The sequence below is a fragment of the Dermacentor variabilis genome, chromosome 2 (genome assembly GCF_050947875.1).
Source record: "Dermacentor variabilis isolate Ectoservices chromosome 2, ASM5094787v1, whole genome shotgun sequence".
In the NCBI taxonomy this organism is placed as follows: Eukaryota; Metazoa; Arthropoda; class Arachnida; order Ixodida; family Ixodidae; genus Dermacentor; species Dermacentor variabilis.
This window is the reverse complement of record NC_134569.1, coordinates 57837860-57856269: the sequence shown is the minus strand read 5'-3', so window position 1 is coordinate 57856269 and position 18410 is coordinate 57837860. Positions and strand designations below refer to the sequence as shown.

The 18410-nt window shown below is 42.9% G+C and overlaps 1 protein-coding gene across 6 annotated transcripts in view; it reads left to right on the top strand.

The window, feature by feature from the left end:
- The window catches only part of ssp3 (SCAPER domain-containing protein short spindle 3), a 281587-nt gene that overhangs the window by 106707 nt on the left and 156470 nt on the right, over positions 1 to 18410 (top strand). For all 6 annotated transcript variants that reach the window (XM_075680651.1, XM_075680649.1, XM_075680648.1 and 3 more), the window contains 3 exons: positions 2857 to 2980; positions 13234 to 13409; positions 15894 to 16034. In XM_075680651.1, coding sequence (XP_075536766.1) covers positions 2857 to 2980; positions 13234 to 13409; positions 15894 to 16034 — 441 coding nt within the window. The remainder of the gene's footprint in view (positions 1 to 2856; positions 2981 to 13233; positions 13410 to 15893; positions 16035 to 18410) is intronic.

Genomic DNA, 18410 nt, shown 5'->3' with positions numbered 1-18410 from the left:
GTTTAAGCACTTTTTTTCAGCACTGTTGTTTTTACAAGCACACTGTATGCACCTCTTTCGTTGACTGTTCTGCTCATCAGTATGTTGAAGTTTATCGGCTTCTGATCAGACTTTCTGTTTCGTGAAAAGATAGACTCTGTCCTGCAGCAGGCGTATAACTTGAGTTATGGCCCATCTCACGCAGCGAAATCAAAGACAGGCAGAAAAACGAGCAAGTGATTTGCAAATTTGACACTATGTCCGACTTCGCCTACTATGCTGACCAAGCACGCCTTCTTCACTTTCGTGCTATGCATGCCTCGCGCACTCTTATATTATGTCAGAGTAAAGTTGCTGTAAAAGAGAGCAGTTGCAAGTTTCTTGCTTTGTAGTCTGCAAGATACCTTTGCACAGGCATTGGCGACAAGCATGTGGTAAGAGCAGGCTGGGCGTCATGCGGTCGCTCTTTCCGCATGCTTGCCGCCTGTGTTCTCTCGTCATGGCTTTGACATTAGCTTCTGTATCATCAAACCCACCACCCTTGCCAGTGAGCCACCCTGTGGATATGAAACCTGAATGTGTTAGAAATCACAATTTCATTTGTGATTTCGGCACACAGCAGTAAGCATCAAAATTAAGTGTGCTTGCTCTAAACACATGTGCGAGAGTACAAGATCCTAGTCTCCCTGAAAGACAACAGCATGGCTGTCCGATTGTGGGACTACACAGGACCAAAGTTTGGGGTGCAGTTATTATGAGGGGTACAACAAAAATTCAAATTTTCAAGAGTAGTGTTGGGGGTTGTGTTTATTACATTAGTATGTTCATTACACAACTACATACGGTATCTTGTCAGTTAGCACTTGTAAGCAAATTGCAAGAAGGATGAGCCAAAATGGCACAGCATTGCACGAGCCATAATGGCACGTCGAGTGCAATGCGTTGGCGTGGCTCACGACGTATGAGATTTGGTTGTGTTGCATTGTGAGGCACTCTAAATCTTGGATACCACGGCTGACCACGCTTAGTGCCAGCAGCCGTCATCAGATGGGACCCACAATTTAAAAACAAAAGCAAAAAATATACAGACATTTTTCTTCCTTAAGAAAAAAAAAAGTTGCCCTTTTTCGTCTTCATTTTGTGCGCAGAAAGCTGCATTCATGCCCTACCAACATGCCCGAACAGCCACCTTAATGGGCTTCTCTTAATTTTTACCGCTGATGTAAAGATAACAATGTGGAATGAAACCTTATCATTCGTTGCTGACTTCCAAATTCACTAAAATGAATTGTTTTCTCATACAAGTTTGCTTTTTTAGATTGCCTGAAAAATTTGAATAGTCTGCGGCCAGCGTCACTGACACTGACATTGACAGTGTTGCCCCTGCTGTGATGACGCTATCATGAAAAGTGTCGGCAGCGGGAAAAGAATGCTTCGTCTGCCTCTCGCTCTAACAGGCCACTGAAACTCAAGATTATTCAATCTCCAGTACTAAACGCGTGGGAAGACCGTCTTGGCATGCCCGCTCTTTGCACACGCGGTAGATTACCTCTAAAGCAGGATGTGTGGCTGCATATGTGCTCAGCCGCACTTACAGCCATGCGCAGCCATAGCTGAGACGCACAGACCTGTGCAAACTTACCCCCCCCGCATCCTCTCGCGTGCGCTTGGTCGCGTTACCATGAGCTCACTCCCCTCCCCCTCTTTCTCTTTGCTCGTGCGGGAATGCGGCACTCATGAAGCCACCATCTTTCTTGTTTCACTCTTGCACACTTTAACTCACACTTAAAGCACACAGTGTGCGTGGCGCGATAGGATCTTATCGCGCTTGGACTTTATATGGAACATGATGCAGCTCCATTTCGCCAGTTGCTCTTGTTGCATGGAGCATCATTCGAGAGGTATGTGTGAAGGCAGCCGCTTGTAATTCAATCATTTCACAATCTGTGTCCGCGGTAGTTTCAATTTTTTGTCTTGGCATTTTTTTGCGGTGGCAGTGACATTTCGTTATATTGAAATCGCCTACAAACACACTTCGTTATACTGAGGCTCTAAATACATGGTGTTCTATGGATAAGAGGTTATGTAAAATAAAATATTTTGTTATATTGAAAATTTCATTATATTAAAGTTCATTATATCAAAATTTAACTGTATCATCTTTACAAAAGCAGTTGGTTCTCGCAGGTGTCCAAAAGACACAAAAGTCCTTGACTTACGAGCAAGCATGAAGGACCACTAGTGGGAATATAGCATCCAAACGCTTACAAACCATTTAAATAGCATTTCTGCTACATCATTATACCTGACGTAAATGCTTCCTAAGTTTTCAGCCACTAATTTCGCTTTTTGTAGCCCTTCCCTCTCTCCTTCAGAATGGTTGAGATTGCTGCACACTGCACCACCGAGATAGCTTGTGTGACGTAAGTGCGGCAGCAGAGCATCTATGAGCCACAAAGGAAGAGAAAGCTAAAAAGCAAGGTGCTGCTGCATATGCAGTGAGGCATATGCCAAGCAGTTTTCTGCATTTCCGTGGCTCATCGAGACACAACTGCGCTGCAGTTCATTCTGTTCATGTTAATAGAACTGAGCAGGGCACCAGGTCTTTGTATTTAGATGGCCCTCTAATAGACTTTTTGCTAAACTTTTTGGGTGATGAAACTGTCCTTAGTAGCTGAAAGGCTGCTTTAAATGGGGTTGTTGTAAGTGGGCTTGACTGTATTTGCAGTAGTAACTTGTAAATGATGTACAAAACTGCACGAAAATAATTTTTTTTCAGCTGGCTGTTTCAATGGAGGTGCCTCCTCGAATGTTGACTGTTAGCTATGATTTACCATGAAGGGAATAAAATGTTTGTTCTTTCTTACGTGCTTTCAGGTGCCTTGTGCGGGCATGTAATGTGCTGAAGATATCATGTGAAAAAAGCCCCACCAATTGTGACTACTTGGTTCTGAGTAATCGTGTTGGCTTCCTGCTTGACATTCTTGTACACCGCCTTAATGTGAGTCAGAGTTATCAATTCTTTTGACTTAATGTGAGATTTGAAATACTATTCTGTTATGAGCTGATGTGATGCTACAGATGTTCATCAAAAGTTGGCTGTGTGAACGGCAAATCCTGAAAGCAGTCTGTGTTGCATTCAAACTGTACACTAGACCATATTTCTTTTGGCACACATTACTAGCACTATTGTGTAACTGTGTGCACTTAGTATGTGAGATGAGGGAGCAATATTATAATATATTAAAGATTGCTTCGAATACTATTATGTGATGTGCTTTCTTAAGTCAGGGACATGCAGGGACATGCGCCTTTTGCCTAAATTGTTCAAAAAAAGATTTTGCGCTTACCTCTGCACTGCTATTGCTCAAGTTTTGCAGAGATCAAATTTTGGACTCTACATCATTACAGTGTAACATTTGGCACGGTTAATTGCCTGGTTCTTAAGAAAGAAGTGCAAAGCTGGCTTCGTTTATGGAGGTGTAAGCTGTCGCCGTGTTTATGCAAACATAAACTTATGTTGCCGCCTGCCTGCATCTGCAGAAAGCAGCCGATCATAAAGGGTTGCCACATGTTCCAGAGGAGCATGACTGGCTGATTTCTGCAGTTGCTGGCAGGCGGTCAAACAATTTTATGCTTGTGCTGTTGCAGGGGCAGCCTGCATTTCCATAAACAAAAGAAACTTTGCACTTTTTTCTTAAACACCAAGGAATTGACCTTGCCAAATGTTACACTGAATAATGTAGACTCCAAGATGCAGTCTTCCTGCAAAATCCTGTTTTGAACGGTTTATGCGAAATATGCATGTCCTTGTACATACATGGGCAAAAAACTAAATGAAAGAAGTGCCTTATTTGCTAAAATGTAGTATTATAGATCCTGACCTTTTCAACTGGCTGCAACTTCTGTTTGCTTTCTTTTGTCAGGTTGCTCTCATCATGTTAAATGATGTTTTCTTCATTTCTGTTGCATTGCACTTACGTTTCTTGCTCCTCTTTATACACGTTACCATATTTTATTATAACTTAGCAATGAGTTGGTAGCAAACATGTACCTGTGAAGTTGCACTGCATCTTCCACTTGGGAAGTGTACATAAGTTATAGGTGAAAGTCGACATGCCATTGTTGCACCACTTCAAGAGTCCTGTTTTAATTATCAGTTAAAAGAATTACCATGCTGTGTTGTACATTGTTCGTACACCTTTCTGAAGTTCTCGGAAAACCCTTGAATTTGAAGAAAAGAAAAAGAAAAATTCAAAATAACAAGAGATAAACGATGACTTGAAGGTAGGGAGGTTGACCAAGGACGTGCTTAGTTGTCTGCCCTATACTTGGTAAAGGGGGAAGGATAGATAATAAATGATTAAAAAATGCAGATTTAGAGTAACAAACTCTGCATAGGAGCTATGTCATGGACACTGTCTATTGAGAAACAATCCTAGTTACTTTATTCTGAGAGTGTCACTAAACGATTGCACTGTGTCATGGCCGCAGCCACCAACAAAAACTTTTTTAAATCACCGTTACCATCGTGGACTTAGATAAAGCCAGATCAAGTAACTAAGCCATGCCACCATTTTGTTGTTTTGCCAGTTTATTGGCACCAGGGTCATCATGGCTTTATTTTTGAGCCCTAGGCTCTAGAAATGCCTGGCAAAAAGTAGGTTTCAACCATTTGGCATTAACACGAGTATCTTTGGCAGAAGTCGGACACCACTAACCATCATGCCAGAAGGCCATTGAAATTATTACAATTAGGAAGTCAACTCAGAAAAGGGACCTGAAGAGCTTGAAGCATGTGTCCAACTCAGCTGCTGCTTAGCTGGAAGAAATTGCAGCTGAGGAGAGTTTCCTGCTTTTCAGTGTAGGTGTAAAAATAAGGGTTGTTTCCTATTCCTTGAATTTTGGTTTCTGTCATCCTTGAAATGCCCTTGAATTTTGAGTCAAAGGATCTGTATGAATACTGGGTGGGTGTGCACAGCTCCTTGAAAACCTTGAAAACCCTTGAAATCAAAAAGTATGTTTCAAGGCCCTTTAAAGTGCTGAAATTCTTTTTTTTTCTTTCTTAAAAACCCTTGAATTTCTTGGAGTTGGTCTACCAAGCTCGAGGGCGTGGGATCAAATCCCAGCCATGGTGGCTGCATTTTGATGGGGGCAAAACGCAAAAATGTAGGTGTACCTTGCATTGTGAATGTTAAAGAGCCCTAGGTGGTCAAAATTAATCCATAGCCCACTTCCTTTTACAAGCAATGGTACAAAAATTTAAACCTGGCGCAAGTGCACATGCATTCCACTTTGAACGACTTGCATGGAACTTGGAAAACATCACAGTGGGTGACAGTGAGAGACATCAGCACTTGGTGCAGGTTCCCCTTCCATATTTACGCCCCTTTTTTCGTGCCTCATTAGGAACTGAAGGGGTCAAGACTGAATATTTGTAGTGTATAGTCACATTACTGTAAGTGTGACAAAGTCTATTGAGTTTAAGCTAATGGAAGCACACAGTTCCTGTCCGACACCTTCACTGAAAATGCATCTTCATTGCCCTCAGCTTCTGTGGCAGCTGTGGATGGCGGGTTTGCCGCAGAAGTGGCAAACTCACAGCCTAGCCAACAGTTATGCATGTGGTATTACCCCCCTTCCAGAAAGCACAGTCTCTATGCTTCAAATGCGAAAGAGAGGGAAAAAATACAAAGCATGTACACTGCAACACATGAAGTTTGAGAAGAGGAAAGTGTCATACAAGCGGGATGAAAGCGAGTGGAAATAAAAATGGCCTCATCAACGTGAATGGTACGGTTTCATGATGGAAACATGGACATTGTCTGTTAGCCGTTAGCTGCACACAATGGGATTGCCGAGTCATGTCTTCAGGGAGATCTTTGTAGTTGACCTCGCTGATGTGACGCAGGGATCTGTAGGGGCCGAAGTACCAGCGCAGTAACTTTTCTGACTGGCCACATTGATGTATCGAGGTCTGTATCCAAACTTGCTCACCGGGTTGGTAGATAATCTCGTGATGGTGAGCGTTGTACCTCTGGGAGTCTTTGCATTCCTGATTCTGGATTCACTCACATGCAAGCTTGTGAGCTGCGTCTGCGAGTCGAGTAAATTCTTCCGCATCAATGGTAATGTCGTATTGGTCAGGTAAGAGCATGGCGTCCAGCATGGTGGTTGCCATACCCCTGTGGAGCAACCAGAAAGGTATGAAACCAGTAGTATCTTGAGCATCAGTGTTGTATGCGAATGTAACGTAAGGCAAAACATTGTCTCAGTTCTTCTGGCCACTGTCGACATACATGGAATGCACGTCCACTATTGTCTTATTTAAGCTCTCCATAAGACCGTTGGTCTGAGGATGATATGCAGTGTCTCAGCGATGAGCTGTTCCACTAAGTGTCTTGACGTCCTGCATCACCTGTGCTGTGAAAGCTGTATCACGATCTGCTATGACCAATGCTGGTGCACCATGCCTGAGGGCGATGTTGTGAATGAAAAAGTGTGCGATGTCACTGGCAGTGGCTCACTGAAGGGCTCTCGTTTCGCAGTATTGTGTCAAATAATCAGTCACAACCATGATACAATGGTTGCCAGCAAAAGACTTGGGAAAGGGCCCAAGCAAGTCCATGCTAATTGTTGAAGTGGCTGTGTTGGTGGTGCAACAGGCTTCAAGAAACCGGCTGGGCGCTGATGTGGAGCCTTTTGGGCATTGGCAGTCATGGCACATTTTCACGTAATGCTTGACTTTCTGGACTAGCTTAGGCCAGTAGTAGCTTTGGCGAATTTGGGCCAGGGTATACGCGAATCCCAAATGGCCCAAAGAGGGCTCATAATGGCGGGCGGACAGAATATCGGCATGCAGAGAGGATGGAACAACAAGGAGATGTCCAGTCGCCTAGGTGTAGAAGTTCTTTTTCTACAAGCTGTGGAGACAGAACAAAGATAGTGAACGTGTGAATGTTCATAGAGGGTGCGAGCTGTCGCCTTCAAGGTAGTCAATAAGTTGCCCGAGTTCTAAATCGTCCCTCTGTTGAGCCAATTCAGACATATTGACAGCACAGAGGAAACCACTGTCGATGGTACCACTTGACACCTTTGCAAGTGGAAGGTGCGAAAGATAGTCAGCATCAGTGTGCCTCTGGCCAGATTTGTAAATGATTGTTATGTCAAATTCTTGAAGAAAGCACCACCTTGTGAGATGTCCTGAAGGGTCTTTGAGGTTTGCTAGCCAACAAAGGGCATGATGGTCAGTAACCACTCTGAACAGATGGCTGTATAAATATGGCAAGAACTTATCTATTGCAAGCTCGCCAGTATTTGACAGTACCTGGCAGGCTTGCCAAGCACTTGGCAATAGCTTGGGGATGCTCACCATCCTGGGGTCAACATGTGTCTGAGTGAAACCTAGGAAGGCCCATCTGGTGGTATGGGCACTCTCGGTATAGGTGACCTGCTTCACCACAATGATAGCAGAGTGGCCAGTTGTCTGGAGTATGCCACACACTGGACTTGTGCACATTTGGGCTTGTGCTTGTCGAAAGCAGAGGGCTTGAGAAGTACTATGTCGTCTGTTGCAAGGATTGACGGGACGGGTATCCGACTGCCAGCACAGGAGCTCTTAACTCTTTGGCGTACGTCAGGAGAGGGACTGTGGCTGGCGATGTGACCAGTGGTTGCACCAGCTGTCTGACCTCTTTGCGAACCACATCACTTAAAGCAGTCGCATGGGATTGAGAAGTCACTGCATGAGCTTGTTGCAGCTTCTCCCACAGATTACCGCGCATGAGTTTCCTAAAGGTCGTCAAATCAGAGGTTGCCATGGACGACAGAATGGATGCAAAGTTACTTGGGCACTTGTACTGCGACGACCGCTGTCATAGCATATGCTCCATCATTGTAGTGTCGTTGAGGAATTTGGCTACAATACCTGGTGGGTTGCGCACTAGATCTGTGAACAACTGGTCTTTCACACCCTGCATCAACAAGCATATTTTCTTTTCTTCTGTCATTCCATAATCAGTTTGCTGGAACAGCTGCGACATGTCTTCAATTAATGTTGCAACGCTCTCATTTGGTCTGGAATTGAGATCATGTTCTGCTTGCTCTTTCCGGTCTGAACTTCTGTATACATTGCGCAGCTTGCCACAAAATTCTTTCCAGGTCGCCAAACTAGCTTCATGGTTTTCAAACCAGATGTGCACCCAGTCCTCGAGGGCAAAGCAGATATACTGGAGCTTCCAATGGCCATCCCATTCATTGTCGTTGGCAACTCGATTGTAGTAGTCCAGCCAGTCCTCAAATCCTCGAAAGTGTCACTGTGAAATGACCTTGGGGTTCGTGGCATGTTGAAAATACACGGAGCAGGTGGAATGGTGGTCTCTCCAGTCTGGCTAGCCATTGAATTTGTTGTCATCGTTTTACATTTTACTGAGAGAGGGTCCAGTTCTGGTGGTAGCTCTAGTTACTGCCGGCTGTGCCAAAGGTCAGGGTGAAACGTGTCACGATTGAAGTTGTGAGCTTCCTGTTGGTTGCAATGCGTGGAATAGTTTACCCACCATCTCCACCAGTCACATTACTATATATATGGCAAAAGCAATTGAGTTTAATCTAATGGAAACACACAGTTTTTGTCCGACGCCTTCACTGAGAGTGCATTTTCATTGTAGTTGACAACCAGTTCACTTCGTTGTCCTCAGCTACCGCAAAAGTCCCAGACTCACAACACAGCCATCTGTTATACATGCGGCAATATATTTCTGTATTTCTAGTGAAGTAAAGCTATCTATAGTCTTTTATGTTACAGTAAATAAATCACTCTATGGGGATGCCTCTCTGCACTCTTGAAATAACTTTGACAGGGTATTTAAAGTCCTTGAATATGCTTTAAATTTTGTCTCTGAAGCCTGTATGAACCCTGCATCTTCTCACAGTGTGGAAATGCTGCCTCCCATAGACATATCTAGTGCTAGTCATGTGAAATATTCATCATCACCAGCCTATTTTATGTCCACTGCAGGACGAAGGCCTCTCCCTGCGATCTCCAATTACCCCTGTCCTGCGCCAACTGATTCCAACTAGCACTCGTGAATTTCCTAATTTCCTTGCACCACCTAGTCTTCGGCCTTCCTCTACTGCACTTCCCTTCTCTTGGTACCCATTCTGTAGCCCTAATGGTCCAACGGTTATCTAACCTGCGCATTACATGACCTGCCCAGTGCCATTTTTTTTTCTCTTAATGTCAATTAATGTCAATTAGAATATCAGCCATACCCGTTTGCTCTCTAATCCAAACCGCTGTCTTTCTGTTTCTCAAGGTTATGCCTAGCATTTTTCATTTCATCGCTCTTTGCACAGTCCTTAACTTGTTCTCAAGCTTCTTTGTCAGTCTCCAAGTCTCTGCCCCATATGTCAGCACCGTTAAAATGCACTGATTGTACACCTTCCTTTTCAATAATAATGGTAAGCTTCCAGTCAGGAGCTGACAATGTCTGCCGTATGCGATCCAACCCATTTTTATTCTTCTATGAATTTTCTTGTAATGATCAGGGTTCCCTGTGATTAATTGACCTAGGTAAACATACTACTTCACAGACTCTAGAGGCTGACTGGCGATCCTGAACTCTTGTTCTTTGGAAAGATTGGATGCGCTTTGTAGACGATCACAAGGAAGAAGACAGGACAGGCGCAATTTAGGAAGAAGACAGGACAGATGCAATCCTTGTGATTCGCAATCCTTCTTCCTTGTGATCGTCTACAAAGCGCATCCAATCTTTCCAAATACAATGAACCGACTTCCCCAACAACGCATTCTGCTAAACTACATATCTTGTTCTTTTGCCTGGTTATTCATCATTATCTTTGTCTAATGCATAATAATCTTCAACCCCACTCTTACTCCCTCTGTTAAGGTCCTCATTCATTTGTTGTAATTCATCGGCAGTGTTTCTGAATAGAACAATGTCGTCAGCAAACCGAAGGTTGCTGAGGTATTTGCCGTTGATCCTTACTCCTAAGCCTTCCCAGTTTAATAGCTTGGAATATTTCTTCCGATAACGCAGTGAATAACATTGGAGAGATTCTGTCTCCTTGTCTGACCTCTTTCTTTATAGGTATCTTCCTACTTTTCTTGTGGAGAATTAAGGTAGCTGCGCAATCTCTGTAGATATTTTCCAGGACATTTATGTAAGCAGTCTGTACTCCTTGATTACGTAATGCCTCTATGATTGGTGGTATCTTTACTGAATCAAATGCCTTTCGGTAATCTATGAAAGCATTATATAGAGGCTGGTTGTACTCTGCAGATTTCTCTATTACCTGATTGATGACATGGATGTGATCATTGTAGAGTATCTCTTCCTGAAACCTGCCTGTTCCCTTAGTTGACTAAAGTTCAGTGTTGCCCTTATTCTATTGGAGACTATCTTGGTGAATATTTTATATAATACTGGGAGTAAGGTAGTGGACCTATAATTTGTCAATTCTTCTCCGTTTTTTTGAATTAGTATAATGTTTGCATTTTTCCAGTTTTCTGGGACCCTTGCAGTCAACAGACACTTTGCATAGACAGTCACCAGTTTTCTAAGCGTTATGTCTCCTCCATCTTTGATTAAATCGACTGCTATTCTATCTTCTCCTCCCGCACTTCCCCGTTTCTGTATCCTGTTCATTACTGTTTCGAATGGAGTTATCCTGAGTCCTCTGGGTACTGTACAGGTCAGTATAGAATTATTCCGCTGCTTTTACTGTAGCTTTGAGATTGCTGGTGATATTACCCTGCTTATCTTTCAGACATCTTGGTTTGTCCTGTGTCAAGTTTCCTTCTCACAGATTTCAGGCTGCGTCCAATTCTTCCGGCTTCTTCAGTCTTTTTCACGTTGTAATTTCGAATATAACTTATTTTTGCCTTGTTGATCAGTTTTGACAGCTCCACGAATTCTATCTTCCCTTGAGTTGAACACTTCCTTTCTTTGTCATTTCTTTATTAGGTCCTTTGTCACTTGGGAAAGCTTGCCTACTGGTTGTCTTGGTGTTTATCCCCCCACTTCAGCTGCTGCCTCTAAAGCCAGTCTAGTTACGGTTTCATTCATTACCTCTATGTCATCTTCATCAGTCTGTTCTAAGGCTGCATATTTGTTTGCAAGCACCAGCCTGAATTTGTCTGCTTTTACCCTTACTGCCTCTAGGTTGACATGTTTTTTCTTGACCAATTTTACTCTTTCTCTCTTCAAATTGAGGTGGATCCTAGCTCTCACTAACCTATGATCACTGCACTTTACCCTAGCTATCACTTCTACAGCTTGCACTATGCTGGGATCGGCAGAAAGTATGAAATCAATTTCATTTCTCGTTTCACCATTAGGGCGTTGTGTAAATATTGTGTAAATAAAAATCACATCGCTGCTCACAGATATGCTTGTCTGTAACCAAGACATTCCAGGGCCACAATTTTCTTGCAGTGCCTTTTATGCTATTCCTTTTCACACTTTTTGCACTTCTTCAGTGGTCAAAGCAATGCTCTGCATGTGTTACCAATGAGATCAGCCGATCATGAATGGTGGATGATAGAAGTGGCAGAGAATCAAGCAGAAGGCGTTGCTACACTATTGTGGACTGCATCTCAATCATAGTCATGCTGTCGATACAGATAGACCAAATTGTCATTGGCGACTACAAGGCTTCACTAGTTTCAGTTTCACGGCGGTGCCAGCGACACGGCTGATGACCAGTTCGGCAACATATGAAAACAAAATGTAGCTATTCCTGCTTGACTTAGTGGCAAAGCTAGCACACGGACGTGCAGTCGAAGTCCAATATTTTGTTTGTCCTTACATACATTAAATGTGGGGCTAGTAGTGGCACCAGGGGCTGTCCAAATAATCAGTCATGTTGAAATTATTAATCGATTACTATGCATAGCTGTTAATGCATTCTTTTAAATCATATTGCGTTTCGTTGTTTTCCTTTTCGGGATTTCATTTGCAGCCTTTTCCAACACTGCAGCACCTCTTGTGTAGGCTCATGCTGGGTTTGTACAAACATGTGCAACCATGATAGTTACTGTGAAATGCACGGAGTTATACATTTTGATGACCGAACTTCTTCTATAGCTTCCACAGCATTGCATGCTAAGTTAAAATGGAGTACAGTATTGCAGTTTTATGCAGCAGGGCACTTTTGTAATAAGAATACATGCTTCAGTTTGTATTTTTGCTTTCAACTTTTACTGAGTTATATTTGGAATGGAAAATGAATTCAAGGTCCCTTTTGGCATTAGTGTAGAATTTATATTTGATAAGTAAGAAAGGCATGCGTTTAGGATTACGCTGCTGTTTTAACGCTATCTCTTTGTACCTGGTGACGAAGGCAAATTGTCAGTGGTATGAACCGCAACACCTTTCAGAGTCTTGGTGTATGAGATGATAGTATTCCGTGGTCAGCGGCACCAGTCACAGCACTTTACCAAACACAATGACCTCGCATGCAAACAGATAATGTACCCTTTTCTTGCTCTCCAGTGCATACGTAAACATCTGAGACATCGAAACATCTCTCTGCTGTTGCTGTGCTCACAAAACTCAGTTTATTCAGTTTGTCTGTGTTGTGTTAAGCTAGAGTTGGCATTCTTTGGAGCGACTTTATGCATCACTGATTGTTGATAAATGAAATCGATACTGTCAACTGTGAAAAAAACAAAGTCGCTGCTGTAGGCAAATATTTCCTACAGCCAACATATGGATTCTCTAAGAGATGCAATTTGAAAGGCCATACATTGCATTGGCCTCGTGGCTGTTGTGGTCAATTGCTTAGAATGAGGCTTTGGGTTTAACTCTCAGCTGCGACGGCAGAATTTTATTGGGGAGCTATGCAAAAGCACTTGTGTACTTAAATCTTGGTGTTCAATAAAGAACGTCGGGTGGTTTAAATTGAATCAAGCTGTCCACTACGATATCGTTTATAACCTACTGTTAAATTTTTTAACATTACTCCATACCGCCCCCCCCCCTCCCTCCTTTTTTTTTTCACCATATCAGTGTGTTTCCCTGTTGTAGGCCTTGTAGTCAAGCTACAAGAATATAAATTTTTGTCACATTTGCTGTTTTCAAAAAACATTATGCAACCTGTAGTACTAGGCTGCAGACTGGATTGCCTGAGACACTGTGATTTCAAAAGAAATGTTATTGTCCATGTCTTGCAAGGGAGGCTCACCCATGTTGTCCAACTATCTTGTACCATGTTCTTGCACGTCCTGCACAGCTCATTGTTCCAGATGACTGGGCTCCAAGCTCTGGCAGTTGCTTGGAACCTGGCCAGGACGCAACAGTTGCTGCTATGCTGGGACTTATACGGGCAGCACTGAAAGGCGTTACTCACACAGACTCTGAGCTGATGGCCAATGAAGACTATGTTCACAGGTTGCTCGATGTTGTCAGGTATGTGGGTTACCGTCACAAGATTTTTTTTTTTTTGTGATCAGAATTTAAAGGATGCAAAAGGAAGGCACGAAGCCAAATTAAACTGACAGAATGCACTTCTGATCTTGCATATCATTTACCATCACTGATAGTCAATATTTAGTGCACCTACTGTTGTGGCTCAGTGAGTAGGGCGCTGCTGCTAAGTGTGAGGTTGTCGACTTGATTTCTGGCCCTAGTGACTGCATACTGATGTGGTTGCAATGCAACAACACTTGCGTTCTGAGCTACTGGGACTTAAAATGCAACAGCATGTGGTACTGTGTGTTATTCCACCATGTACAGTTCAGACCAGATATAATGTAACTGCTTATAGTGCAGGACTCAATGTAGTGTGGTCTTTTCTGACTGCTGTTTATCCTCCCATGGAACTCAATGTACTGTATGCATACCACTTATATTGCGGCTGCGCCAGGCGAAGTAGCTGTTATAATGTTAATGACGGGAAATCTCGGACAAACGAGGCAGCGAGTGCACTTCTCAATGAGGTGCGCTGGTCGAGTGGAGAGCGGCGATGGTGATGTGGAAGAGGAGGAAGAGATGCAGAGGGAGAGAACAAACAAGGAATGGAGGGGAGGGTGGGGGAAGTGATGTGGCATCAGTGGGCTGGTTCCATTGGTGCACAAGGGCTGCCTAGGCGATGGAGATGCCTTTTGCTTGGGCCACTTGTCAGCCACGTGCAGTCTGCATCGAATGCATGTGCATTGCCACTCTTTGGCTCTTCAGAAAGCAAATACAGTCACCGGCTGATCTTTTTAAGCCCTTACAGGGTTGCAAAAATGTCTGAATTATCGAGCAGGCTGATATAAGGCCAGTTAACTCCAGTACCACAGAAAGATTGGTTGAAGTTGCAAGTGTGTTTGGCACTTGCCCATCGCGCAGTGTAGATAACATGCATGCAACCTTATATCTGCATCACTGTCACTTCAAACTGTGTCCCACAAATTCCGCATTTAGGAATGTCATCCACACACAAACTTTCGCCGTTCCTACCAGTACATGCACTCACCAACTTTGCTATATGCGTTTGTGGTTTTTGTCAGCTGATTGCCAGTAAACCCTCCTTCACGTATGCTACCGTTAGGGCAGCCTCTGTGCATCATCTGGTGCGAAATCGTTATGTATTCGTATATGGCTATGAAAATATATTAAGAGTAATTATATCAAACTTCCTGTCATGGCATGCCACCCTACACCCTTGGCTAGCGCCAGCTCATCGGGAGTCACCAGTCAAAGTTGTGGTTTGGTACAGATTGAATGAAATGCTTTGCAGTGACAGTATGACACTTGAAGAAATAGAAGAACCACCTCACTAACAAAAGGTAGGGCACATTCTAGTCGTATGCTTCAATCCCCAGACACGTGCAGCTGCTTGAGCTACAGTCAAGTTCCAGCACAATGAAGTCCACATCAACAAAATTTTTGCTGCAATGAACATTCTTTCATTCCCTGTCAATGTCCCATAGAATGTAATGCATTGAAATTTCCTCCAAAACAGAACTACTTCGCAAACATACTTCTACTTCAACGAAGTTTTTACGGAGCAGACGTGAGCAAAATTATTTAAACTGTAGCTCATCGAAATCCCTAAAACTGTTTTTTTCATGCCTCAACAAACCATCGACCTTGATAGCATAAAAAAAAGCACACACACACACATATACTAGTGCTGCTGGTGCCATGGCGCAACGAAAACAAAACAGAAAGCCACCATGCGGTGTTGGTGATGGTGATGCAACACGCTGCATAAGAGATGCTGCAAAATATTTAGAACGAGTATACAGAATTTTTTTATTATATATATAAAAAAATAATAAAAATAAACAAGAAAAGACAGAACAAACAATGAACTTATGATGTTGACAAAAATAATGCCCCGGAGCGATGAACGCTGTTGCCCAAATGCTGGTCTATGTCAGTGCGTGTCCAAACGTCAGTGTATATATATAAAGTAAATAAAAAATAAAAGAAAAACATTTAATTAAGAAGACGCAACAAACAATGAAGTTACATTTTTGTGTCTTTATTCAACCAATATAGCATAACCACCATATAGAACTTAATATAGCTATTGAGCAATACAGCGTTGCTGGTCTTTCATCTTCACATAGTCGAATGGCTCTGAATTTGTCTTTTCTTTTTAAATCTTAGCCTTTGGTGTCTTTGACTGCAACACTCCTGCTTGTTTGCGCTTGACTTTCTTGTGGGGCTTTCTTCTATAATTTTTCATCATGTATTGTGGCACCTTTCACTGTACGGATGAGTTTATGTGCAGATCAGAAAGGTTATAAGTGTTTGTGTGTAGCTTATACCAGAAGCAGGTGATTAGAAATAAATGGTATTGTAACGTGGGTGTTCATGTTCAAGAAGCTTCACTTTCTCAACCCTTTGTTCATTTCACTGATTTGATCCTTACTTTTGTCTTGTGGCATGCATCTGCAGCTATTCCGTTAGCATCGGAACCGTGGACAAGCTTTCTCAATGCGTGGGCAAAGTGCGTGGCTCTGATACCCCTCAGTTGACAGAGTTTCTTGTGGAGGCATTGGAGTTTGTTGCCTGCCTGGCCTGCATCATCACAAAATGGTTGGTGTCTGTTTTGGCTTGTTTCAAACATAAAAAATTCCCATTAAGACAAACTCAATTAAGCTGAATTCTGGGATATACTGAACAATGTGAGAATGTTTGGTTATTTTTCCATATGCGTGTTATAAAAAGAAAGAAAAAAGAAAAAAGAATGCTTAATAAGAACTGCTTCACATATACTCTGCGGTTAAAATGAACTTTCGCAGTGATCACCAGCACTGGTGATTCCATGCAGCAGGGATTCCAGTACTAGCAGGGCAACCACAGGGCAACCATGGGACGTGATAGATAAAACAACAATAACAACCACGATCCCCGGCACAGCGACGTAAAGTTGATCTAGTAGTACTTGTCAGCTGCACCCAAACCACAAGAAATACCAAGCCAAGCCACTAAACTGTAAAGGCTGCATTTGCGCTATTTGTCATGCGAGTTCCGTTCCCTCTTATTCACCATTTATGGCTGGCTGATTCTTTTGATGCCACATGTGGAGTGTTGCTGTGACCATTGATGAAGTGTGAAAAGCATGAAATGGAATGACATAAAAGGCATCGTTAAAAAATTGCAGCCACAGACTGTCTAACCCAAAGGCAAGCAAGCGTATGTGCACGTATTAAGGTGTTGGCAAACTTGGGCTGTATTTTTGGACGATTGCTTTTGAAGATATGATCACTTTCACATTATTTCGTGTGGCTGTTCCTGGGCGTGTCCATGGGCAGCAGTGCTTTCGGATGGTGATAAGATACTTGGCACCATGCCATAAATGCTGTCACTCGAAAATGCTGATGCATCTTGTGCTAGTCACGCGAAATTGAAGGTATCGCCGACAGTGATGATCCGAGAGTACAACACAATTTTTTGGCCACTTGTGGAACAAAGACCCTTATCTTCTGGCAAATAACCAAGCTATTAACGACTCATCACAATTAGATGCCATATTTATTGATATTGTGAAGGCTTTTGATGAGGTAGCTCATAACTATTTATTAATGAAACTTTGCTATATTAATATCAATAGTAGAACTAAGAATTGGATAAGTAACTTTTTAACTAACCAGTACCAATTTGTAGCTACTAATAGATTTTCTCCTCCACAATCACTTGTAAAATCCGGGGTGCTGCAGGTCTCTGTATTGGGACCAATCTTATTCCTGATATACGTCAACGACATCAGTAATAATGTTAAATCTACAATAACACTATTTGCAGATGGTTGCGTAATTTATAGACAAATAATTAACTCTTCCGACACTGACACTTTGCAATCTGACCTCGCAAAAGTTACTGTCAGGTGTAAACAGTGGCAAATGGAAATAAATGTTTCAAAAACTAAAAAACTAAGGCTATAGCTTTCAATAGAGCTTGTAACCCGAGGCTTACGCATTACTCCACGAATGGCTTTAGTATTGCACATGTGCATGCAATAAACTACTTGGGAATTCATTTATCTTTAAACGTTTCATGGAATCAACACATCAAAGCGATTACTAGCAGCACGTGTAAAACCCTTGGGTACATTAGGTGTAACCTTTACTTTGCAAATAAGTCTTTTAAATTATTAGCCTATACGACACTGGTTTCTTCAAAAATGTCTGCTTTCCTTGCTTGTATAGTAAAAGCTCGTTAATTCATAACTAGTTAATTCGAAATTTCAGATAATTCAAAGTAGCTGCCGCAGTCCATCCAACATTGTATTGAAAGCAATATGTAACACATCCCGCTAATTCACACTGAAATCCGTACCACCGCCGATAATTTGAACTCTGCACCATCATGGATGGGGAGAGTGCTAATGCTTGGGAGCACGTTGCTGATGCTGGTGAAGCCGTGCGGGCCGCACAGCTTTGCTTGTTCCATCAGTGGCAAGGACAATAACATCATCGCCTCACACCGTGTTCTTTGTGTACAAGCGAAAGCATGCGAGGGTGAGCCGGAGAACGCGGCTCAGTCTCGCGTGTGAGAGAGAGAAAGGCAGGGCGGAGTACACAGTCTCCTGTCGCGTGCGAGGCATGGGGGATAGGGGGGAGGTGTTCTTCTGCGGCGGCTGCTGCTTACAGCATGGCCATGCAGGCGCTGTATGTTGAAAGTGATCAGCAACATGGCCAAATTGCACGCCCATGTGGGCCTCATCTTCAAAGTGATCTACAATGTTTGTAAAGTGCGTGTAGTGCCGGTAGCCTCATATGCAATGTGCTTTCTACGTTTCATTCGCGTTGAAGCGAGAGCTGTACAAAGGTAAATTCGCTCGCTGCTACTGCCGCATTTTCTCACTCCAGCGCTTTTCAGTGAGTTTCCATGTTCATTGAGCGAGATGTGTTCCTGCTTACCTGTCCGTGCATGACACCGTGCTTGTTAATTTAGTTAGTAAGCGAATGT